The sequence below is a fragment of the Cydia strobilella genome, chromosome 19 (genome assembly GCF_947568885.1).
Source record: "Cydia strobilella chromosome 19, ilCydStro3.1, whole genome shotgun sequence".
Lineage (NCBI taxonomy): Eukaryota > Metazoa > Arthropoda > Insecta > Lepidoptera > Tortricidae > Cydia > Cydia strobilella.
In genome coordinates, this window is record NC_086059.1 from 11,739,719 (window position 1) to 11,762,237 (window position 22,519).

General features: G+C 38.3%; 1 protein-coding gene across 1 annotated transcript; it reads right to left on the reverse strand.

The window, feature by feature from the left end:
* Positions 1–625: 625 nt before the first annotated feature.
* LOC134750166 (RRP12-like protein) lies at positions 626–22,470 on the reverse strand. Its single transcript, XM_063685286.1, has 20 exons — positions 22,247–22,470; positions 21,837–22,089; positions 20,994–21,120; positions 20,132–20,428; positions 19,657–19,740; positions 17,661–17,813; positions 16,920–17,062; positions 16,151–16,243; positions 14,923–15,037; positions 14,019–14,180; positions 12,658–13,305; positions 11,569–12,038; positions 10,706–10,878; positions 9,321–9,532; positions 8,216–8,472; positions 7,542–7,765; positions 5,078–5,254; positions 4,018–4,177; positions 3,233–3,373; positions 626–1,255 (listed from the first exon to the last, which is right to left on the reverse strand). Exons 1-20 carry the CDS (start codon positions 22,380–22,382, stop codon positions 1,165–1,167), a joined length of 4,116 nt encoding a protein of 1,371 aa, XP_063541356.1. The 5' UTR covers positions 22,383–22,470; the 3' UTR covers positions 626–1,164.
* Positions 22,471–22,519: the final 49 nt, after the last annotated feature.

The window sequence follows — 22,519 nt, forward strand, 5'->3', positions numbered from 1 at the left end:
GTACGCTTGTTTGCCACCGTTGTGGTAAAAACAATATAATCTATGAAATGTTGGTATCGTTTGCAGAATAATTAAATATAAACTAAATTAAATTATCTTCAAAACATTCTTCTTAATCCTCTTTCAGGCATAGTACGATTTATAGACCACATACGCGCCAATAGAATTTCAACTAGCCTTCCGACTTAAGATTCAAATTAGATTGGTCTTTCGGAAAATGTGACGTCTTTAAATGAATCATCGAAGCTGGATTCATTGGAACATAATTTGGATTTTTTGGGAAAACTGTAGATTGGTGCGGCCTGGAAAAGGGTTAAGCTTCACACATACGCAAACATTTGTTAAAATTGTATACACAATTGTGTTGTTGTTGTTTGTTACAATTGTATTGTGTGTTGTGTTGTATTGTATTGTATTGTATTGTTGTGTGTATTGTGTTGTTGTGTATTTGTTGTGTTTGTTGTTGTCGAAGTAAAAAAAAATGTCCACATATTTTTGGGCCACGCAAATTCAGACCCATAAACAGTCTTCCTCTTTTGGGATTTTGACCGGATTAAATAATAACACATTGGTATTTCAGGTTTTACTTTATTAACATGAATAGTAATAAAGATATCACACTTAACAAAGTTTCAAATTAGGCATATAAAGATTATAAGCTGTTTTATTCCGTGTCAATATAACCGCAATAATAAATCTTATCACCTTACATAAAGGTTTACAATTGATTATTTAATGCTGTCTCTAATTATGCAGAAAATTACATCACTTGCATATTATTCTGTAAGAAAGATACATCTTATCGTGACGTTTTCAATCAAAAGGTACCACATTGTCGCTTGTCGATAAGGTTGATTTCTAATTGAAGCTATATGGAAATAGCGCCTTACTGACAAGCGACAATAAGTACCCTTTTGGTTGAAAATGGCAGTTCTTCAAATGTTCTTTTGTTTAAAATATATATATATATATTTTTAAATCAAAATATTGTTTTTTTTTTTTCAATGCATTCTATATATATTCTGTAATTTCAATACTAAAACTTGGAAAAAGGTAGTCAATAAGGAAAATATCAAGTACACTTTATTTTATACCTTAGTGAATTAATAATAAGGTTCTTTATAGTTCCTATAAAGATAATTGTACTAAGCATATGCATCTAAGTTACTTCCTCTTTCCCTTAGGCTTCGATTTAACCCCTCTATTCTTCGCTTTGACTATGCCTTTAAACTGCTTCGATGTGATCGCTTTTGTTCTGTAACAAATATGTATATATTAATAAAAGAGATACAAACAAACAAAGTAACATTTCATTTATCTCGTAAAATTTTCGAACTAATGAAATCCCACCAAAAACATTTTCATGTAAAATCTTGCCAAGACGAAACCATAAAGCTCGGGACACACTTATTCCACGTACGCGTATTTTTGTCAAGCTCGAGTTCTGATGATGGGATCTATGAGGAATCGAGGGAACTCCTCAAATGTGAAAGGCATACATATAGTGATTTTTGTATTTTTGTAAACAAATCCAGCACTTCCATTTTAAAAAGTGACATTTGATGAAGTGGAACTGCTGATGATGATCAGAACGGAACTCTTCAATGACGCATAGTTCACGTTTGGCGATTTGTCCTCTTCGTTATGTTTGTTAAGCAAGTTAGGTTTTCAAGAAACAATTTTGTCAAGCTCGAGTTCTGATGATGGGATCCATGAGGAATCGAGGGAACTCCTCAAATGTGAAAGGCATACAAATAGTGATTTTTTTATTTTTATAAACAAATCCAGCACTTCCATTTTAAAAAGTGACATTTGATGAAATGGAACTGCTGATGATGATCAGAATGGAACTCTTCAATGACACATAGTTCACGACGTTCACGTTTGGCGATTTGTTCTCTTCCTTATGGACCCAGACCTAAACTTTGACCCGGACTCGGACCCGGACCCGGGTCTGAACATGGACCCCAACTCGGACCCGGACCCGGACCGAACTCTGACCCAAACTTGGACCCGGACAGCCGGACACGGACCCAGACTCTGATCCGGACCCAGACCCGGACCCGGAAATGCTACTAGAAAAGTGGGTTAGGTGGGTGGTTGGGTTTTGAACTGCGATTCTCACAGAACAGAACTGCTATCAGAAAAGTAGGTTAGGTTAGGTTAGAACTGCGACCCTTACAGAAACGAAATGCTACTAGAAAAGTGGGTGGTTTTACCTCCTTTTCTACATTATTAGGCAAAAGACGCTGTCTATTTCATTTCATTGTCTGGAATCTAAGAGTGCACCATCAACAATAAGTGAACTTTCAGCGGCATCCCCCATTGAAGTCGGTTTTTTTTTTCTTAAAAATTATATCGGTAATAGTCATAATCGGCGGTCGAATTCGGCGAGCCAAATTGGCGTTTGCGTCCGCACCGCACGGCCTGATTTGATCGGACAATTTAATCAGATTGGCGAAAAATTGTCCCCGTCTAGACAGGCCTTAATATATAACAGTGATAGAGAGACACAAAGCGTTTCGTTGTCGTAGCGTAAGCGATTTGTCAACTTGGCTAGGCACCCTGTCCTGCTCAGTGACATTGTTCAATCTTGATTGTACTACATCAGCGCTTGGGACTACTTACTACTACTTAGGTCGACAACTCACCTCTTATCTAGTTTCTTCCTGGACAACGGTATGTACGCGTACGGGTCGTGTTTTCCCTTCTTTTTTAACGTCTCCCTTCTTCTTAGACCCGTACTCCGTGTATATTGATTAAGACATGTGTCTCTGTCACTCACCTCTTGTTAAGATTCTTCATGGACTTCGGTATGTACGCGTACGGGTCGTGTTTCCCCTTCTTCTTAACGTCTCCCTTCGCCTTTTCAGACCTGTATTCCGTGTATATTGATTAAGACTGTCTCTGTCTCTGTGACTCACCTCTTGTTAAGATTCTTCCTGGACAGCGGTATGTACGCGTACGGGTCGTGTTTCCCCTTCTTCTTAACGACTCCCTTCGCCTATTTAGACCTGTATTCCGTCGTAGACCTGTATTCCGTGTATATTGATTAAGACTGTCTCTGTGACTCACCTCTTGTTAAGATTCTTCCTGGACAGCGGTATGTACGCGTACGGGTCGTGTTTCCCCTTCTTCTTAACGTCTCCCTTCGCCTTTTTAGACCTGTATTCCGTCTTAGACCTGTATTCCGTGTATATTGATTAAGACTGTCTCTGTCTCTGTGACTCACCTCTTGTTAAGATTCTTCCTGGACAGCGGTATGTACGCGTACGGGTCGTGTTTCCCCTTCTTCTTGACGTCTCCCTTCGCCTTCTTAGATCTGTATTCTGTGCCCGCGCCGGACGCTACTGATGCCGCTGAGTCTAGCGGTCTGAAAATATGCAAATACGTAAAAAATGTATTCGGTGTCCGTGTGTGCACGCATTTAGTTTTGTTTTGTTTGTTAGTGTGCGCATCTACAAAATGTACAGTCTAACCAAACAAATCCTTATAGTCGTTATTTGGCCATCAAATTTACATCTTTTGTAGTTGAGGGCAAAAAGTCTAAGGAAATCCACAAAAAAACGATTGTCAATTTGTCATGCAATTAATGCGGAATAAGCTTCCAGCAAATTGCTCCCCGGCAAGCTCGGCCGAAGTTCACCTTCCCATACAAACGGAGTTTCGTTCTCATTTTAAAACTACGTGTTGGATTGTAATGAAACTGCACATGCAATGAAATGAGGTATATCTATGCCTGTCATTAGTTTCTATAGCTCCAGCTTATAAAACAAACAAAATAGAGCAAAAACTAGTTTTGCACGAACGAATTCGCTGTATTTTTTAACGATGGTATCTGAAGCTACATAAACCAATTACAGAACTGGATATACCTTATCCTATTGTAAGTACAAAGTTTCAGAGCAATCTAGCTAGTCGTTTTAAAATGAGAGCGTAACTACGTTTGTATGGAGAACCGAGCTTGCTGAGGACTCTTAAGACAGTTTTGCCAGAATACCCACAAAATTTACTTACCTGTGAATACCCTTTCCTCCGGCCTTATACTTAGATCCAACAGCCAAAGTGGAAGCTTTGCTCCTGTTCGACTTTCCACTCTTGATGCTGAGTATATCATCGAATTTTCGCTTAGTGCCAGGCTTGAGCAGTTTCGATTTTGTGTCCTTTTCTTCATTGTCTGTTAGATAAACGTTAAATAAATAAAATGTGCATAAAGGGGGTGCCTACACTTATGTCTCGTCTTCCTCACGATATCCCGGCATTTTGCCACGGCTCATGGGAGCCTGGGGTCCGCTTGACAACAAATCCTAAGAATTGACGTAGGCATTGGTTTTTACGAAAGCGACTGCCGTCTGACCTTCCAACCCAGAGGGGAAACTAGGCCTTGTTAGGATCAGTCCGGTTTCCTCACGATGTTTTCCTTCACCAAAAGGGACTGGTAAATATCAAATGATATTTCGTACATAAGTTCCGAAAATCCGGATTGAAAGTCGCATGCTCTTACCGCTAGGCCATCAGCGCTTCCTACCAGTGCCTACACTTATGTATGGTAGCGAAGATTTGGTATGGCAGACGAGGCATCAGAGCCAAGTGAATGCAGTGGAAATGAGAGCGTTGAGAAGTGTGTGTGGTGTTAGAATTGAGAAAGGTAATATTGAGTGTGCCCCTGTGGCCTATTTGCTGAATAAATGTTTGATGTTTAAGATGGTTTGAAGACGTGAAAAGAATGAGTGAAAGAAGGCTAACAAGGAGAGTGTATACAGGAGAAGTAGAAGCGGGAGTTGGAAGTGATAGATCTCGGTGGACTTTCTCTGATCAGATCGGGGAAATCCTGAAGAAAGGCCAGGTCAAGAGAAAATTCTTTTGTTTTACTTAAAACGTGAACCAAAGGAAAATCAACTCTATTTTCCAAATAATTTGGTTTAAATTTCAATGGCTTAACTTAAACTGAGTATGGAGGGCCGGACGAGGCTATAGCCAACAAACGGTACAGTTTAAAATGAGCCTTCATACATTTCAATAAGGTTGACTATTGATTGTTATTTAAAATAAAAGAAGTTTTTTTTTACTCGCTTACCGGTGTCATCAGTGTCACTGTCAACTTCACCGCTCGGTCTAGCTGGTTCATCATCATCATCACCATCAAACGCGTCATCGGTGATGATAAGTCGTCCGTCGGGCGCCATCTTGAATCCGCCATCTTTTTTCTTCTGTTTCACCTCTATCTGCCTCTTCTTTTGAGATGGGTCCGTTGCTGAAAAATAATAAACAATTATAATCCGCTTTTTTTTAAGATTAGAATTTTTCTATCCTCTAAAGTAGTGGTAATTAACATTTTCTTCCGAATTGCTAGGGTTTTAGGTTCCTATGATATATAATATTGCCGTACAATAATATGTAAATGACACTATAATTCAGTGTACAGTTACACAGATTTAATGTTGAAGGAAAAATGTTACCACTAATTTTGAGGTTATAAGATTTCTAATATAAAAAAACCGGCCAAGTGCGAGTCGGACTCGCGCATGAAGGGTTCCGTACCATTACGTAAAAAAAGTAAAATAATCACGTTTGTTGTATGGGAGCCCCACTTAAATATTTATTTTATTCTGTTTTTAGTATTTGTTGTTATAGCGGCAACAGTAATACATCATCTGTGAAAATTTCAACTGTCTAGCTATCACGGTTCATGAGATACAGCCTGGTGACAGACGGACGGACGGACAGCAGCGGAGTCTTAGTCGTGGTTTTAGTAATAGGGTCCCGTTTTTACCCTTTGGGTACGGAACCCTAAAAACCGTGTTCAGTCTTATGCTCTTGTTTTAAAAAATACAATTTATGCTGCTTATGGTTTTTTTTAAATCCTTTTTTTTGTGCATACAACTTCAGTGATTCCTTTCCACTCAGTTACGTATATCAAACTCTAACTCTTATTAACCAGCAAGACGAGTGATTTCTAATCTCTGTATTTACAATATCTTCTAATCAAATACTCATTACTTAAGACTGATTGCTTGTAAGTCTTGTAACCTTGTCTTCATCTTGAGTCACCGATATATATTGTAAACAAATGTTTTTGTTCTTATCTGTACCTCTTAATCACTGTTGTCAGACACCATGTTATCCATATTATCAGAACATCGTCGGGGATTGAGATAAAACAATGTAAATATGAACTAACAACAGTCATCATCTTCCTCGCGTTGTCCCGGCATTTTTGCCACGGCTCATGGGAGCCTGGGGTCCGCTTGGCAACTTATCCCAAGAATTGGCGTAGGCACTAGTTTTTACGAAAGCGACTGCCATCTGACCTTCCAACCCAGAGGGGAAACTAGGCCTTGTTGGGATTAGTCCGGTTTCCTCACGATGTTTTTCCTTCACCGAAAAGCGACTGGTAAATATCAGATGATATTTCGTACATAAGTTCCGAAAAACTCATTGGTACGAGCCGGGGTTTGAACCCGCGACCTCCGGATTGCAAGTCGCACGCTCTTACCGCTAGGCCACCAGCGCTTCTATGAACTAACAACAGTACCACTGTATTTACTGTTGGTAGACCGTATGTAATTGCAATAAGGCTTATGAATTGTCAATTAACAGTGTGGACGATAGAAAGTAAATAAATATAACTTAGTCCCAAATTAAGCCTTAGTTCTAATAGGTACATTGAGTTATTATTATTACTATAGCGAAGCCATAAATACCAAACATAATTATAATAACCTAAACAGCTGCAAATAGTGTTAAAGCTATGAAAATCGGCACACATAAATCAATTTGACCCGAAAAGCACAAAAAAAGAGGAGTTATGACGTCATCTTTTTTTGTACGAAAAAAAAAATGTTTTGTTCAGAAACTTATCGTATGTGGTATTAAATGAAAGGGCATTTTAAGCCGGTTCCAAAAATATATCACAAAATTACATTTCAGTCACGTGTTTTAAATTAAAATAAAAATAATTTTCAAAACATACCAAGGTTTGGGCTCCTTAAGATACGATATGGCAGATTTGTTTTTGTGCGTTTTCTGCGTTTTATCTATTTAGAAATGAGAAAATCCGCAAGAGAACCCAGGTTGTCGATATAGTTCGTTAGACTTAAGTGGCAGTGGGCCAAAGGCCCTTTCTTGCAGTGTCTTTCGGCTGATATGATGATAATGATAACTAAATACATATGGTTGCTAGATTGCTACATAAAAATGAATAGTTTTAAATAGATACCTGTTATCTTCCTAAACGCCGAAACGTCAGCCAACTCCACAATATTCTCCGAATCGCCTGGCTCTTCTTGCCCTTGGTCTTGGCCTTGGCTTAAGGCCTCTCCTCTTCCACGAGTTTCATCTTGGAGTCCATTGGATTAAGATATAAAATTACATAGTTACCTGTTAACTTCCTAGAGGCCGAAACATCCGCCAAGTCCACAATATTCTCCAAATCGCTTGGGTCTTCTTGCCTTTGGTCTTGGCCTTGGCTTTAGGCCTCTCCTCTTTTACGAGTTCCATCTCAGAGTCCATTGAATTAAGATATAAAATGACATAGTTACCTGTTATCTTCCTAGAGGCCGAAACATCAGCCAAGTCCACGATATTCTCCGGATCGTCCTGTATCCAGGCCTGGCTCTTCTTGCCCTTGGCCTTGGTCTTGGCTTTAGGCCTCTCATCTTCTTCCATGAGCTCCATTTCGGAGTCCGAGTCCTTGAGGATGTCTTCGAGGGTCTTAGATGTGCCGCGGATTTCGTCGAGATCGTCTTCGGACTCGGCTTGGTCCCTGGATGGACATTATATTTTAAGCACATATTTCAGTACTAGATTTTAACAATGAAGTGTTTTAAAATAGTGAACTTCAAGAACCGTGAGCGACAGAACATACAGCGACGATAGCGCTTATAATCATTATTGCGTACGCTGTCAAAGACTATTCTTTTGGGCTAATCCAACTCAAGCACACATTAAAAAAAACATTGCTATTGAATGCAATAGCGCAAGAACGCTGCCTGCGCGATGGGTACCTCGCCGAGAGACCAAGATTTGGACGCTAGGAATTAGCTATTATCTTTTTTTTTTTGGTTTAGAGACCTAGGCTCTTCGAAACATATCGTGCGAGTGACTAAAAACACGTGAGTTAATTAAACCGTAAAATTTGCTTAATCGATTTAATAGAGGTGATAATCCCTTGAACTATCACGACAAATGCCAACCAAAAGGTTACTTTACTTACTTCTGACTATCCTTAGCCCTCTTCTTCCTATTATCCAGCTTCCTCAAATTCCTCAGCCTCCTGAACATGACCTCATCCTCCTGGGGTATCAGCTTCTCCACGGTATCGGCCCCATATTTCCTGATCATCCTGGTCAGGAAATATCCTATTTCTAGACGGGAATGCCGTTTGCAGTCTTCGGGCATGGATGAGAGGGTTTTGATGATGATGGGGAGAGAACCTGCGAGGACGTCTGTTGGAAGGACTTTGGTGTATACCTGTTAGAAGAATAGGGTATTTGTAATTTGTTATGAATGATATCAGTCGATCAGGTTTGTTTTGAGGATCAAATGTCTGTATGGGTACCATTGTCTTAAAGCGATACAAAAGTCACAAATGATGATCAAAGTCTGGCACCCGCACTTTACTGACGAAACGCTCCTAACAAAATGGCAATACATCGTGACGTCACCATGTGACATCGCTATTGCTAAGCCGTTTCGATGTATGAAAAAGAAGGAAATTGCAATTTTGTCGGTGAAATATTGCGTTTATGTATATATTGCTACTATACAAAAAAAAAAAAAAAAATGTAAGGAATCGAATGGTACCATTATTTTTTCCTATTTGGAAGTTAATTGGTTGAATTTCATTTGATCGAAAATGTTTGAACTTTGTATTGTTTTTATGAACCAGAGTGTAGGTACGTACGGTCAAGCTCCGTGTAGCTTCGTATAGTCGAGCCATTTAGGGTTCTAGCTTAATCAGTGAGGCGACACTCCTTTCGGGCAAACTCGGCTCCCTTCGGCTCAGCATTGCTCCAAGCAAATATTTTAATTATTAGGGTTGGCACAACTTGACGTCCCTTTGCTTGTACGACCACAGATAATGATTTGAATTTTGACCACCCTAAATAGCCGAAAGGGATAGTGCCATACATTACAAATGGACAGCATGATTCGACCCTGAATCGCTGTCAAACTTCGGGTTTGTAGGAAGTGTCCTTTCTGTACGGTAGTACTATTACTTATTCTGTGGCTAAATTGGACTTCCATAGCGTAAGTTTTAAACAACCAATTTAGCTTTCTAAACGGTTCAACAAGATAGAAAACAACCCCATACTAACCTTTAAAAAGCTCAAGGCGGCAGCGGCGATTTCCCTGTTCCCTGACATGATTTGAGCTGCCGCTGTCTCCAGTAACTCCTGAACCATTTCTAAAGACATATCCTCGGAGAGATGGAACAGAGCTGATGCGAGAGCCCTAAGGGTGGCGCTCACGATGCGGGTTAGAGGGGCGGTCAGGCCAGAGAGAATTAGGTCTAGGAAGATGCGCATTCCTGTGGAAACAATGTAGATTTGTACTGGTTGATTTACGAAAGCTGACACGAATGGAATGAACGAAACTCTGTATGAGTGACACCTGTATCGATATACAGTCATTTTTATTTGGTTAATGTGATATACACAGATATTTTCATTCACTCATTCATTCAATTCGAGCCAGCTTTTTTGAATTGACCTGTAAAAAAATATGAGTATCAGTCATCATACTGTAACCTGATTATAAAATGAACAAAGATTTATCTTATTGTCTATGTGTTGAAGACTGTAACCTGATTATAAAATGAACAATGATTTATCTTATTGTCTATGTGTTGAAGATTAGCGTATAGTCGTTTACAAGTACTATCTTAATCCATAGACAACCCCGAGTTTATAAGGATTCCAACTGTCAGCTCTCAGGAACCCAAAAAGGTCTGAACTGTAGTTTGTTTCTTTTGGTTTGATACATCTAATGACATGTTTTTAAACGACGGCAGCGCCATCTGCGTTAAGCTTTACCAGTTTATCCCCATTATTGAAATATTGCTTTCCAGTTTAGAAGAATTAGGAAATAAAAAATATCACATAGACAAAAATAATCACAAATTAAACTATCGTGAGACATATTTCAAAATATTCAGATCAGTACGGTTTCAGCTGCGGACTGCCCCGCGCCCCCCGCCCCCTCGGAGCGCGCGCAACGAGCGACGAGGCGCGGGCAGTGCACGGAGTACAGCCGCCGCGGACACTAGTGCCTGAGGAAGGATTACCGACGAATTCGAAACATGTCGCCAAAAGCGACTAAAAATAATAGTGAGTGAAACCGTACTGATCTAAATACATTCGATATGACTCAGCCGAAATTGAACTTAAATTATTACTGTATTGTTTTGTGACGAAACCTGTAGCTGATTGCGAGTTTGTGTTTATTTGAAAAAGCCTGCGTTGCGGATATAAAATTGTGGTTCCTGAATAAAATACTTGCCCAGTAAAAAAAAAACAATGTCACCGTCGACGCAAGCTCCTGATGACGCTGCTCGGTACGGAGTGAAACATGTCGAGCGTTTTCGACTTAAAACACGTGAGTGACCCGTTATTAATATATTTAATACGTCTGTGTCTCACGGAAGTTTTGTTATTAAAAAACAATGTTTTGGTAATATTTACAGAATTTATGGTATACTAACCTCCTTCTTGTGTTTTCAGTACGTCTCCAATACTATTGATAAGGTTGAACGCACACTGCCGACATTTGGAGTTGATGTCTCTCGTACAAATCACGGATTCGGCTACAGCACTCTTTAGTAGCTTGCTTTCTGCTGTCAGGCCGGGTGATGAGTTGATTAGGTGCTCTATGCATCTGGGGATAGGGTTCAAAATTTATTGCAGTGGAAAATCCAAGGTTGCAGACAAACTAGGTATGCTTAGTAGCAAAAGTTGTTCAACAGGATGTTCAAAATATTAAGTTTGTTGAGAATAAAAGCGTTTTAGATTTAGCGAGGGTTACGTAGAAACTTTATTTTCTCATGTAACTATAATCACGAAAGACTTTTGACCAGAATCATAAGTAATAAGCGTATTTGTGTATAGCCCCATCTATCGACAAATTGGCTAACTAATTTGCGTTACCTGTATGTATGTTGGTTTGTCTGGGATAATTCTTTATCATGTGAACCGGTTTCAACAATTTTTATTTTATTTGAAAGAAGGTGGTTTTAATGTAATCTCATAGATATTCAAGTATAATAAACACCCGCAAAGGGGCTTAAATTGCAAATGAATTAACAAAATGGTTTTTGATAATTAAAAAAAGTATTTAAAATAGAGGAGTGATTATATTTTTCATGTAATTAAACAATATATAAATACTTAAATACATAGAAAACTCCCATGACTCAGGAACAAATATCTGTGCTCATCACACAAATAAGTGCCCTTACCGGGATTCGAACCCAGGACCATCGGCTTCACAGGCAAGGTCACTACCCACTAGGCCAGACCGGTCGTCGGTCGGTTTTTTATTTTTTAAGAAATAAAAAATTGTTATTACCTTAATCTAGCAGCCTTACTGCTATCCGCAACCTTACTCAACGAATTCATCAACATCTTCCTTATCTTCTTACTATTACTCCTCAAAAACTCCTTACAACTCTCCTCCTCACTCTTAAATATCTCCTCCAAAATCCTATACGCTTTCTTATGCTCCATTTCCACTAACTTAACCTTCTCTTTATATTTCAAAGTCGGTTTCTGTTCCGTATCTTCTTCCATGGATTCTGTTTTTTGTTTTTTAGCTTTCTTATGTTTTTTAGGGTTTTCTAATACGGTTTCGCATAATGGGTATACCCATGTGTCGAATAGGAGTGTGATACGTTCGCTGTTTTGGTATAGGACGAGCAGACGAACTATGTCGAGTATGGATTCTCGTTGGAAATGGTTGTCAGTTGAGGTATCTAGTTGTTGGACGGAGTTTTTGAATAGTTCTTCCCGGAGTGATTGGTCGCTTATTGTTAGGTATACCTGAAATAGATTAAAGCTAATAAAAAACCGGCCAAGTGCGAGTCGGACTCGTGCACTAGGAGTTCCTTACCATTACGCAAAAAATAGCCAAAAAATCACGTTTGATGTATGGGAGCCCTACTTAAATATATTTTTTTTGTATTTGTTGTTATAGCGGCAACAGAAATACATCATCTGTGAAAATTTCAACTGTCTAGCTATCACGGTTTATGATATACAGCCTGGTGACAGACAGACGGACAGCGGAGTTCTGTTGCCGCTATAACAACAAATACTAAAAAGTACGGAACCCTCGGTGCGCGAGTCCGACTCGCAAGGCCGGTTTTTATTTCAACTAGCTAGATTAGTTCATAGTAAAAAAAAAGGGTCTAATGTGGTTAACATTAGACTCTGTCCGCAGTTATCCCACTTGACAGTATCAGAAGGAACAGTTGGTCAAACCAAATTGTCAGTAAATAAGTACAAAAAAACTATACTCATCCTTTTCTTTTGGGTGCTAGTACTAGTGTAAGACAAAGATAGTATAATTATCTGTCTATGTTTGAAATGAGACAGTCCTTTGACAAACTATACTTCTTAATATAAGTATGATGAATTATTTCTCATACAATAAACTAACCTGTATCGTCTCCAATGCCGCCAGCCTCTGCCCCTCCGCCATACTCCCCTTCGCGGGCGACATATAAATATTCAACAAAATCGGCAAATAATTCTTAGCGAACCTCCCCAACTCCGCCCTATCTTCATCATTATCCGCGTTCACAATCAACTTCCTCAGCCCCTGCATCACAGGCAACCTGAATTCAGGGTTATCCTTCAAAACATTACCTAAAACCCTAGCCATGACCTTAAAACAGTCTTTAACATCCTTAGGACTGTTACAGAAGCTAGGCAACAAAGACCAGAATTGATTGCAAAGTAAATCGAAAGTATGTGAAAGGGCTATGTTTTTCTCTTGAACGCATTCTCTGGCGCGCTTCCTGCAGAATGTGGCCATTTCTAGAATGTCTGTAGCGAAGAATTTTAGGTTCGAGTGTGTGATTTTTTCTTTCAAAACTGGTAGTAGCCAACTCCTATCTAGATTAATATTTTCGGGTCCGTTTCGTAGAGGTATGTGTGTGAGTACGAATTCTGGGCCTAAGGATTTGACAGCGCAACCGGTGGCGTGTTCCACTTCTCGTTCGTTGTGGAAATTGTGGCTTTCCCGGCGTTCGTTTAGTTTCTTCAGGAGGGGTCCGAGAATATAGACTACGTTTTCGTTTCCAATCTGTTAAGAAAAAAAACAACGATGAATGTAAATCAACAATGTCGGTAGAAAACTGTTGAAATTATATGCGTGACAACATTGTCTTTTGCTAACGTACCGTAAAATGGGGTGAGTAGGAACAAAACTGACATTCAAACCTTGATAACATTTTATTTTTACATATGCAAACTGAATGGTGTATATAATGAGTGTTCCGGACGTTTGTATTTTAGTTTTTATTTTAATTTGGGTGGTTCAATTTCATAACTTTGACGATAAACAAGAAATCCCACCTCACCCCGTAGTCCCTTGTAATTGGGGTGAGATGGGATTTCATACAAAGGTGATTTTGGAAGATTGTTAGATCGTTTTTTTTTTATTATGAGTATTACTATAGCTCCATTTTAAATTGGAATACTTACATTATTTTTGTAGCAGTAGCCTTAAAATCCCATCTCACCCCCCCCCCCCTTTCATCCCTTCTCTCCCCATTTATAACCCAACTCTCCCCGCGAACCCTACTCACCCCATTTTACGGTAACGTAACGTATTATTTGCTTTCTAAGCGTTCCTTTCGTTTCCATAACTTTCATTAATAACTGTGACTTGTAGTTGGAGACTATTATATCGCAGTGGCCAAGGTGCTCACAAATATCTGGACAAGCCTCTATTGTCAAGGCGTTAACAGTGCGTGTTCTGATATTAATACAAAACATACATAATAATAGTTTTACCTCAAAACAGGCAGCAATAGTCATGATAACATGTTTAATAGCCTGGTTGAATGGATTGTCCAGCCCAGTGCCGATGGTTTTGAAGATATTTTCCACGTGAGGCTTGTATTTCACGAATAGCTCGGACTCCACGGCTGCCTTCACGCAATCTTGTAGAATTGCCTATGAAGAAAATAAGTACTTAATTATATTATTTAAAACTCTTACACACTTAAACAAGTCATACGCTCATTTAGATCTCAATTATGACATGTTGTCAACAAGAACAAGACACATTATACTCCCATTTTCAAATTAGTAAAGTAAAACGGGACAACGTATAAATAAGCTTGAAATTTACTTCCAACGTATCGAAAGTTATATTGATTTAGTGGTCTCGGAGAAGGCAGCTATCCGGGGCTACGAAGGCAATATCTCTATCGAAAGGGTTCATGCATTAATTACGTCACACGGATTTCGAGGTTTTTTTGACCCCTTCCCCCTCCTTGTCACATTTGATCACATTTGGCAAAATATTTTCAACAAAAGAAATATTAGTAATTTTATAACCCAAAACTGATTAGGAAAGAAAATTAAACGATTAAAAATGATTATCGTTCCAAAAATTGTTATTTAACTGTACAGCGAATAAAATAATTTAAATAAGTTAAAGTGACGTCACAAAGTTTGTGACTCCCCCCTCCCCCTTGTCACATGTCGTATTTTCTTGCCCCCCCCCCCTCCTAAACGTGTGATGTTATTAATGGATGACCCCAAATGTTTGTGGTAAGTTGGTGGTAAGTAATGCTCAAGCTTATTTATATGCGATTAAGTCCCGTTCTAGTCAATAATAATGTAAATATCGTGATAATTTAAATCAGTGTTTCTGATTGTCACATTTACTTGTGTTGGTGGGAGTATTTACCTTAAGCGCATTGGTAGATGCAGCATTGATTTCAGGCACATCTGACTGCCATAATTCAGTGACGCAGATGGTCACAAACGCAGGCAGGTTGGGTATACACAGGTTCAAGTCCAGACTGAAAATTTAAAACGAAAATAAGCCTTTAAGGCCGTTCCATCGGTTTGCCGCTGTCTCTGTCACATTTCGCAAGAAAGAACGGGAAAGATCATGCGCGCCAAGTGTCAATTTTGATCGAATTTTGTCGATTTTTATTTATTTTAAAAACTTTATCCTACAATATCGAAATTCGAAAGCTATGAAATTATTATTTAAGTTAAGATTGTTGTTTCTTTTTTTTTGTTTATAGTATCACATAATAAATAACCGAGTAAAGTTGGATTAAAAGTCCGAGTTAGAGGTTATTTTGGGAATTAATTGTATCGAGCGAAGTGTCATAATTCGTGTATCGGAAGCTATGATATTAAAGATAATATAGTCAAGAACTACATATATTTTTTCCACGTCTACGAATATCAACGCCTCTTAGAAAAACAGGATCATATAAGGAGATTTTTCGCCTTCTGGCTCAGGGAACCGCCTTAACGTATATTTTACGGTAAAGAGAAACTTACCGCCGACTGAAACTCTTTAGTCGGCCATCCATTGTTCATTAAAACGATTTTAATGAAACTCAAAATCATTAAGGTACATAATTTTTTAGGTTTACGGGAGGTTATTATAAGGGAGATTAAAGTATGGAAGAAAATAGCCTCAATATTTTTAGGGGCAAGCCCTGAAAAATAAACTTATGAAAGTTAACAGATAAATGTGTCGTTAGCAGGGTCGCCATGAGTGGTTATAAGATATAAATAAATGTTTCATTGCAGGCATAAAAAAAAACAACATAGAAATCTTCATAAGTTACAGATTTAATATATACGCTAGATAACGCAAATACCACGATTTGTATTGAAACCAAGCGTGCCGACTTATTCATACAAAATTTACGCATAATAAAATTTTAAAATTACTTATCTGTGATAGGAAATATGTTCTTGCCTTTGGGTGCTCGCAATTTTTGGGCTGTTGCAGTTAATTGTCATGGAACGAAGCATTTTTTAAGTTTTCACGGACGTCCGGCTGCAACAACTGACGCGTGTGGACTGTAAAGAGTGACGGTCAACCTCGACGCTTTGTCGGGGTTCGGACGCGAAATAGACATGTTATGTATATTATACATTCTACTCACGCAGCCAAACATCCGTATCCTTGCTGCATGACCGCCGCCCAAGCCAAGACTTGTCCAGTGTCGTTCGCTGGTGGACGAGCCGCCATCAGAGCCCTGATGAATTAAAAGAAGTTATATTTTCGGTGTATTGTATCAGTTCGGTAACAATATCATATATATATATCTTCCTCGCGTTGTCCCGGCTTTTGCCACATGTCATGGGAGCCTGAGGTCCACTTGGCATTCTTGGTAACTAATCCCGAGAATTGGCGTAGGCACTAGTTTTTACGAAAGCGACTGCCATCTGATCTTCCAACCCGGAGGGTAAACTAGACCTTATTGGGATTAGTCCTTTCCTCACGATATTTTCCTTTACCCAAAAGCGACTAGTAAATATCAAATGATATTTCGTTCCGAAAAACTCATTGGTACGAGCCAGGGTTCGAACCCGTGATCTTCGGATTGAAAGTCGCACGCTCTTACCGCTAGGCTACCAGCGCTTGTACTCTAAATTTGTCCATGAGTGTATAAAAAATATTATAATTTTACGCGAAATGGTCACTCGATAAACGCTAGGTGTAATGCCGTAACTAAACAATGGGGTTGGCCGGTCGAAATAATTAGCAGATGGCGCCAGCATAGCTTGCCATATCAATCCCTAGAATTGTGTCAAATTTTTGTTTTTTTAATGCCCTGGATGCCCAGCCTTTTAAGCCAAATCTCATAGAAAAAGGGGCAAGCTATGATGGCGCCATCTCTGCAAACCTTTGACAGTTGCCAACCCAATTACCTGATAAGTTGTGCCGCGAGACTTGGAGGCGCGTTAGAAGAGGCGGGTGGAGCCGCGAATAAGGCGTGTAGTGTATGAAGGCAGCACGTCTTTATGTACACATTATTATGCGTCATCAGGGAGAGAATGGACTCGCAGACAGACTAAAATGAAAAAAAAAACGGAGTCTCCTTAGTCGTAGTCTATTTAGGCATATTCAATTCAATTATTTATTTATTTCGAATCATCCATATAGAGTTAGGTACAACAAATCTTAAAATTAATTAAGGTTAGTGACATACAATTACAATTTATAAAATAATTCAATATACATGTGACACAAAGATAGATAACACACGGGTACAAAAAATTATAAGATAAAATACAATAATAAATAAAATCTAGACAATCTAGAATTCTAGATGTACCCTTTCTCAAAATCTGTTGCTGCCACATGTAGACTATTCCAGTGTTTGAGTAATGGACAATGGTGCATCCATCTTACCTGCCAACGTTTTCAGGATACTATTGTATACTACACATTATTATTGTGTATTGTATATTACACTGCACTCTCCTGTTCCTACTTACTACACAGTGATATATACATTTTTAAGCCATAATATATTTTTGTGCAACATTTTTTACAGGTAATATATAGCAACAACAAATTCATGGCGACCCTGCCGTGGGTGAAATTACGTCAGTCCATGCCTAGTTTATAAAAATATTTCCTAATGTAATTTAAAACATATGGCATACCTTAATATACTCCTTGCTAAAGACAGGCAATACATCCCTCAGCATAGTGAGTGTGTGTAGCACAGTCCTGTGTCCCGACAACAGGGCTTCCGCTTGGATCTGGGACTGACAGAACTCTGCTACGCGGTTGGAGGCCGGGTGCACTTTGGGGACCTAAATAGTAGATTGTGTCACAAGGGAGCAAAATGACATATTTACGGCGAGGGCGTACAATTGAATCCTAAACGAAGCGAAGGATTCTATAATAGAATCCTGAGCGTAGCGAGGGATTCTAACATAGAATCCTGAGCGTAGTGAGGGATTCAAGTGTTAACGCCCAAGGTGAAAATAATTTTGCTACCATGTGACACATACTGCTTTTCACATCACCTATGAGGAAATTACATACATATATTAGGTTTCAAAACATTATTATTTTAAGCAAATATCGATACGGACAAAGTGCCAAAAATATGTATACACGACCTTAGTATAGGTAGGTACCTTCTGGCACTTTGTCCGTATCGATATTTTCAGACGTGACTGTACTGACAAATTAAAAGTACTTACAGCTCATAATTATGTACCTAATATCTTTTCAAAGACAGCAGCAAATACCAAAAATGATACAATGAAAATCAAGTGCATTATTTTTGTAGATTTTTCTGGTAACAAATTAGCTCTTAAGTACCCTTTTGAACCAAATCTTCGGAAGAACACTATGAAGACTAATATCACTTATATTTATTATTATAAAGTCATTGATTTAAACTAAGTATTTACAAATTTATACACAATACAGAACCGCATAATTATGCTTTGTGAAATATTTGTACAAAACTTTTTAAATATAAACTTTTTAAATTGCATAGACAAGTATGGTTGCGTTTAAGGAGACCTAAAATGTCAAAATAAAAATTAAATTATTAAACTAATGTTTTTTACGTTTCTTTGTAAATATTACGCTAATTAATTAATTTACTTAATTTAAATATGCTATTAATTAATTTAAAATACGCTAATTACATTTATTGTTTACAATTACAACAAAATATTATTTAAGTTAGAAAATTGTATGCACGTAATCGATTTTAAAGAAATTGTAATCGATTATATGCATACTAATTTCATATGTCTTTGTGTCAATATTTCATACTGGCAACAAAATGTCCTTGAACAGAAAAGTGCCACTTTGATCCCTCCTAGCAGGGAAGAAAAGTTCCCTTTTCGAATAGGTGATGTGAAAAGTAAATTTACAGTTACGTATGTACTTGTAAATAGGAATCGGAAGATTGCTGGTTCGAGTCGTGTCACGGTCGCCATGTAAGGCGGAACGAAACAATAAGTGAAATTATGAGTAAATACTTAAATGCTTGTCTGAGCGTTTGGATAGAGATTATATACAGGGTAGTCCACCCTGTATAGAGCTTGCAGATACAATTACCTACTCCATTGCCTAGCAGTCGCATTATTGCCGGCCTACTGCCCGAAATAATACGTAAAATGAGGCAATTGTTACACACAAGACAAGCAGTCGTTGCCCGTATGGCAAACAGTAAAAGCATCTGTTTGGCCACTGATAAGAAATCGACTAGCGATCGATTTAAAACTATCAGGAATATCTGGATAATTCTATACAAGTCACAATCCAATTGTACGATTCGTGGGTTCGTTTTTACGATGAAAAAATAGCCAAAACTAAAGAAACTACTTATATTTTTAAAGAGAGCGGTACATCCACAAAAAACTAGCATAAAGGGACGTGCGGAGAGTGCAACAGCTTGTATCGACTACTTTAAAATTGCTTTAGTGCGGTAAACTATCGGGGCCGCTCCCGCGCACCCCCGCCTTCCCCGTGCGTCCCCTAGCTTTAACAAACGTAAAACTGGTATTTAAAACTTATATCTACTTGCGTCGCTCACACCAATCTTGATTTAAAAAAATTGGCTTGCAATCACTACTCACTTCTCGCTAATCGTGATCGAAATTATATAATTTGTACTATATCAACATTTACCTTTGTTTGGTCATCGTCAGTGGGAATCATGAAACAACTCCCGCGTAGAATAGCAGTCACTGCGTGCTGCCCTGCTTTTCGTACCTGGGTATGAACACAATTTACTTAATTACAAACATTTTTCTTTCAATCAATACAGCTTATAATACAAAGTCCCCCGCCGCGTCGTCCGTTTGTATGTTCGAGATAAACTCAAAAACTACTTAACGGATTTTCATGCGGCTTTCACCTATCAATAGAGTGATTCATGAGGAAGGTTTGGGTGTATAATTTGCTAACCTGTGCGAAGCCGAGGCGGGTTGCTAGTTGAATTTAAAAAGAAGCTTGCTCATACAAGATACAAGCTTTCATGGACCTCAGGAGTTTTAAAACAAGATGGACTAGTGTTTTCTACTTTAAACGACGCACAGCGCACTGAAGTTATATTATATAGAAGTTATATAAAGCTGAAAAACCAACATATAAATGTACTTACCTTAGGCTTAGAATGCAGCACAAACGCCAGCACATTATCAAAGACCCTCATCGTAGAAGAATCACTCCACGACGCATACTCCTGAGCCCTCAGCAGCACCGACAAGCATCCAATAGCACTACGTAACAGTGTTCCGTTCTCTGATTGAGCATGCTTCTCCAGGATCTCTGTGAATGTGGTGGCGGAGTCGGAGAATTGTTTTCGGAGGACTGCTTGAGCGACGGACTTTATGCCCATGGAGAGAAGGGATAAAGTGGCAACTAGGTTGTCGTCTTCAGCTACTTTTAGGGTTTCCATCTGAAATTTTAAAATTATTATAAACAATATTGACAGTCAGATTGAGAGCCAAAGTGGCTAAACAAACAACAAACATTCTTATTTCTAGGATAACAAATGTGTGTTACAATTACAATATATTTGGCCACTTTGGCTGTCATGACTATACATATGTTTGATGCTCACTAGACAACAGAACTGCAGAAAAAATATTAGTCATGATTGTTTCAATAACCATATTTTGTCAACATCTATAAGATTTTTATTTTAATAAGATTAAAAGTCTTAAGGCAATCAGCATACTTCTGCTGAGAAATTTAACCTCTAGCCGCCCAGACGTCAAAACTTGCCAAGACAAATACAATTTTGATTTGTCAAAATAATGATTCAAATTAGAATGTAACAGACCTTTTTATAAGTCTCTGGGCGGCTTGTGAAGTCACAGTGGACACATGTAGCATGGGGGACATTGGGGTCTATTGCCTACACCCTTATATATTATGAGGAGATGCCTGTGCCCAACAGTGAAACAGGTAAAAGCTGGTCTTGTTACTGATTTACTAAGAATTTGTTTATTTATACTAACCAGAGCAGCAAAGTATTCCGTACAAGTTTCCTCTCCACCTTGTTCTTTGATCACTTCAGTGACGGCTGCCAATACGGCCAACATCTCCTTGTGGATAGAGTTGTTTGAGTCAAACCGGCTTAGCAGCCTGAAATACAAAACATTGTTCATATTTACTAATAATTATAGAACATGTATATTAATTCTAGTCAAGTTTAATTACATTAAATATAAAATATCATTAATAGGGTATTTGACTACTAGTCAAATCAGTTCCTTTTTTCGAACTGTCAAAACGATTTTGCTACTATGGAATTTATATGAAACACTAGCATGTGATGTCACAATCAAATTACCTACTCTTTATAGTTTTATACGGGTTTTAAAATAGAAATTGTGTCTAAAAATAACTGCTGTCTACGTTTCTCTATTAATCTTCTGGTGCTTTATTTCATGCATGGTGTAAAACAATTTATTTTTAATACAGTCAAATACCCTATTCTTATAGGTCTTTACTTCTTGCACTCTTCAACAAGGCAAAATATTACAGTTTTTATTGTTTGAGGCACCAGTTTCAGGCTCTAAAACAACTCAAATCATTGTAAATAAAATCTCATTAGTTGTTTTGCAGACATCTTCAAATTATATGCATTAATTCTTATTGGTAAGTACAAAATTACCATTTTCTATTTTATATGTATGGCAAGCTGCATAATTGCATGCACATTGAATAAATTCATTCATAAAGTGCCTACGTAATTATGGGGCTTAGTATATAAATAGCTATCCTCAATTTTCAGGAGAAACTAATTGTGACATTGTTTTGTGAATTGTGAATTTAATATACACAAAACAGCCACTTACTTGCTAAAGCTAACATTAGAGCACTGGCTCCAATCAGAAGCAAATGTCTGAAAAGTCTTATAAGTCCCAGACTTCATAGAACCCGAGTACTGGCTCTCCGAGTCATCTTCGCCAGATCTCACGGACATGCTCTCAAATTCCTTCGCAATGGACAGCTCTGTTTCAGCTTCGGACTTTTGCTTGCCCTTTGAGTGCCCGTAGGTGATCATGGCATCGTGCTTTGAGACCGCCTGCTGAGTTAAACCCGTGTTTCCTTAAAAAATAATGAAGTTAGGGTAATGGTTGCACAGTATTTAGATACAAAATTGCATTTATAAGTATTTTAACAGTCTTTTAAGGAGAGTCTGTCTATCTAGTAACTGATTGTCATTAAAAAAAGGATGGGTTTTCAAATAATTACGGGAACTTACCCAAATTTTCTTGAAAGAACCGGGATTTGGCCATTTCCCTGTACTTTTGGGTCTTTGGATTGGAATCCGAGGAATGGCCCTTGTTCCATCTTTTGCCTTTGGTTTTACCTTTCAGCTTAGATCTAAATTTCCCCATTTTCAGAGATGCTTTTGGTTATTTTCAAAGAAAAATATTAAACTGCACCGCACGTGGCGATGAAGTTTTGAAGCGAATGATGGCTCAGATAGCTGTCGGCTGTCATTGTCAACGAGCTGTCAATCAAGTTGTCAGTT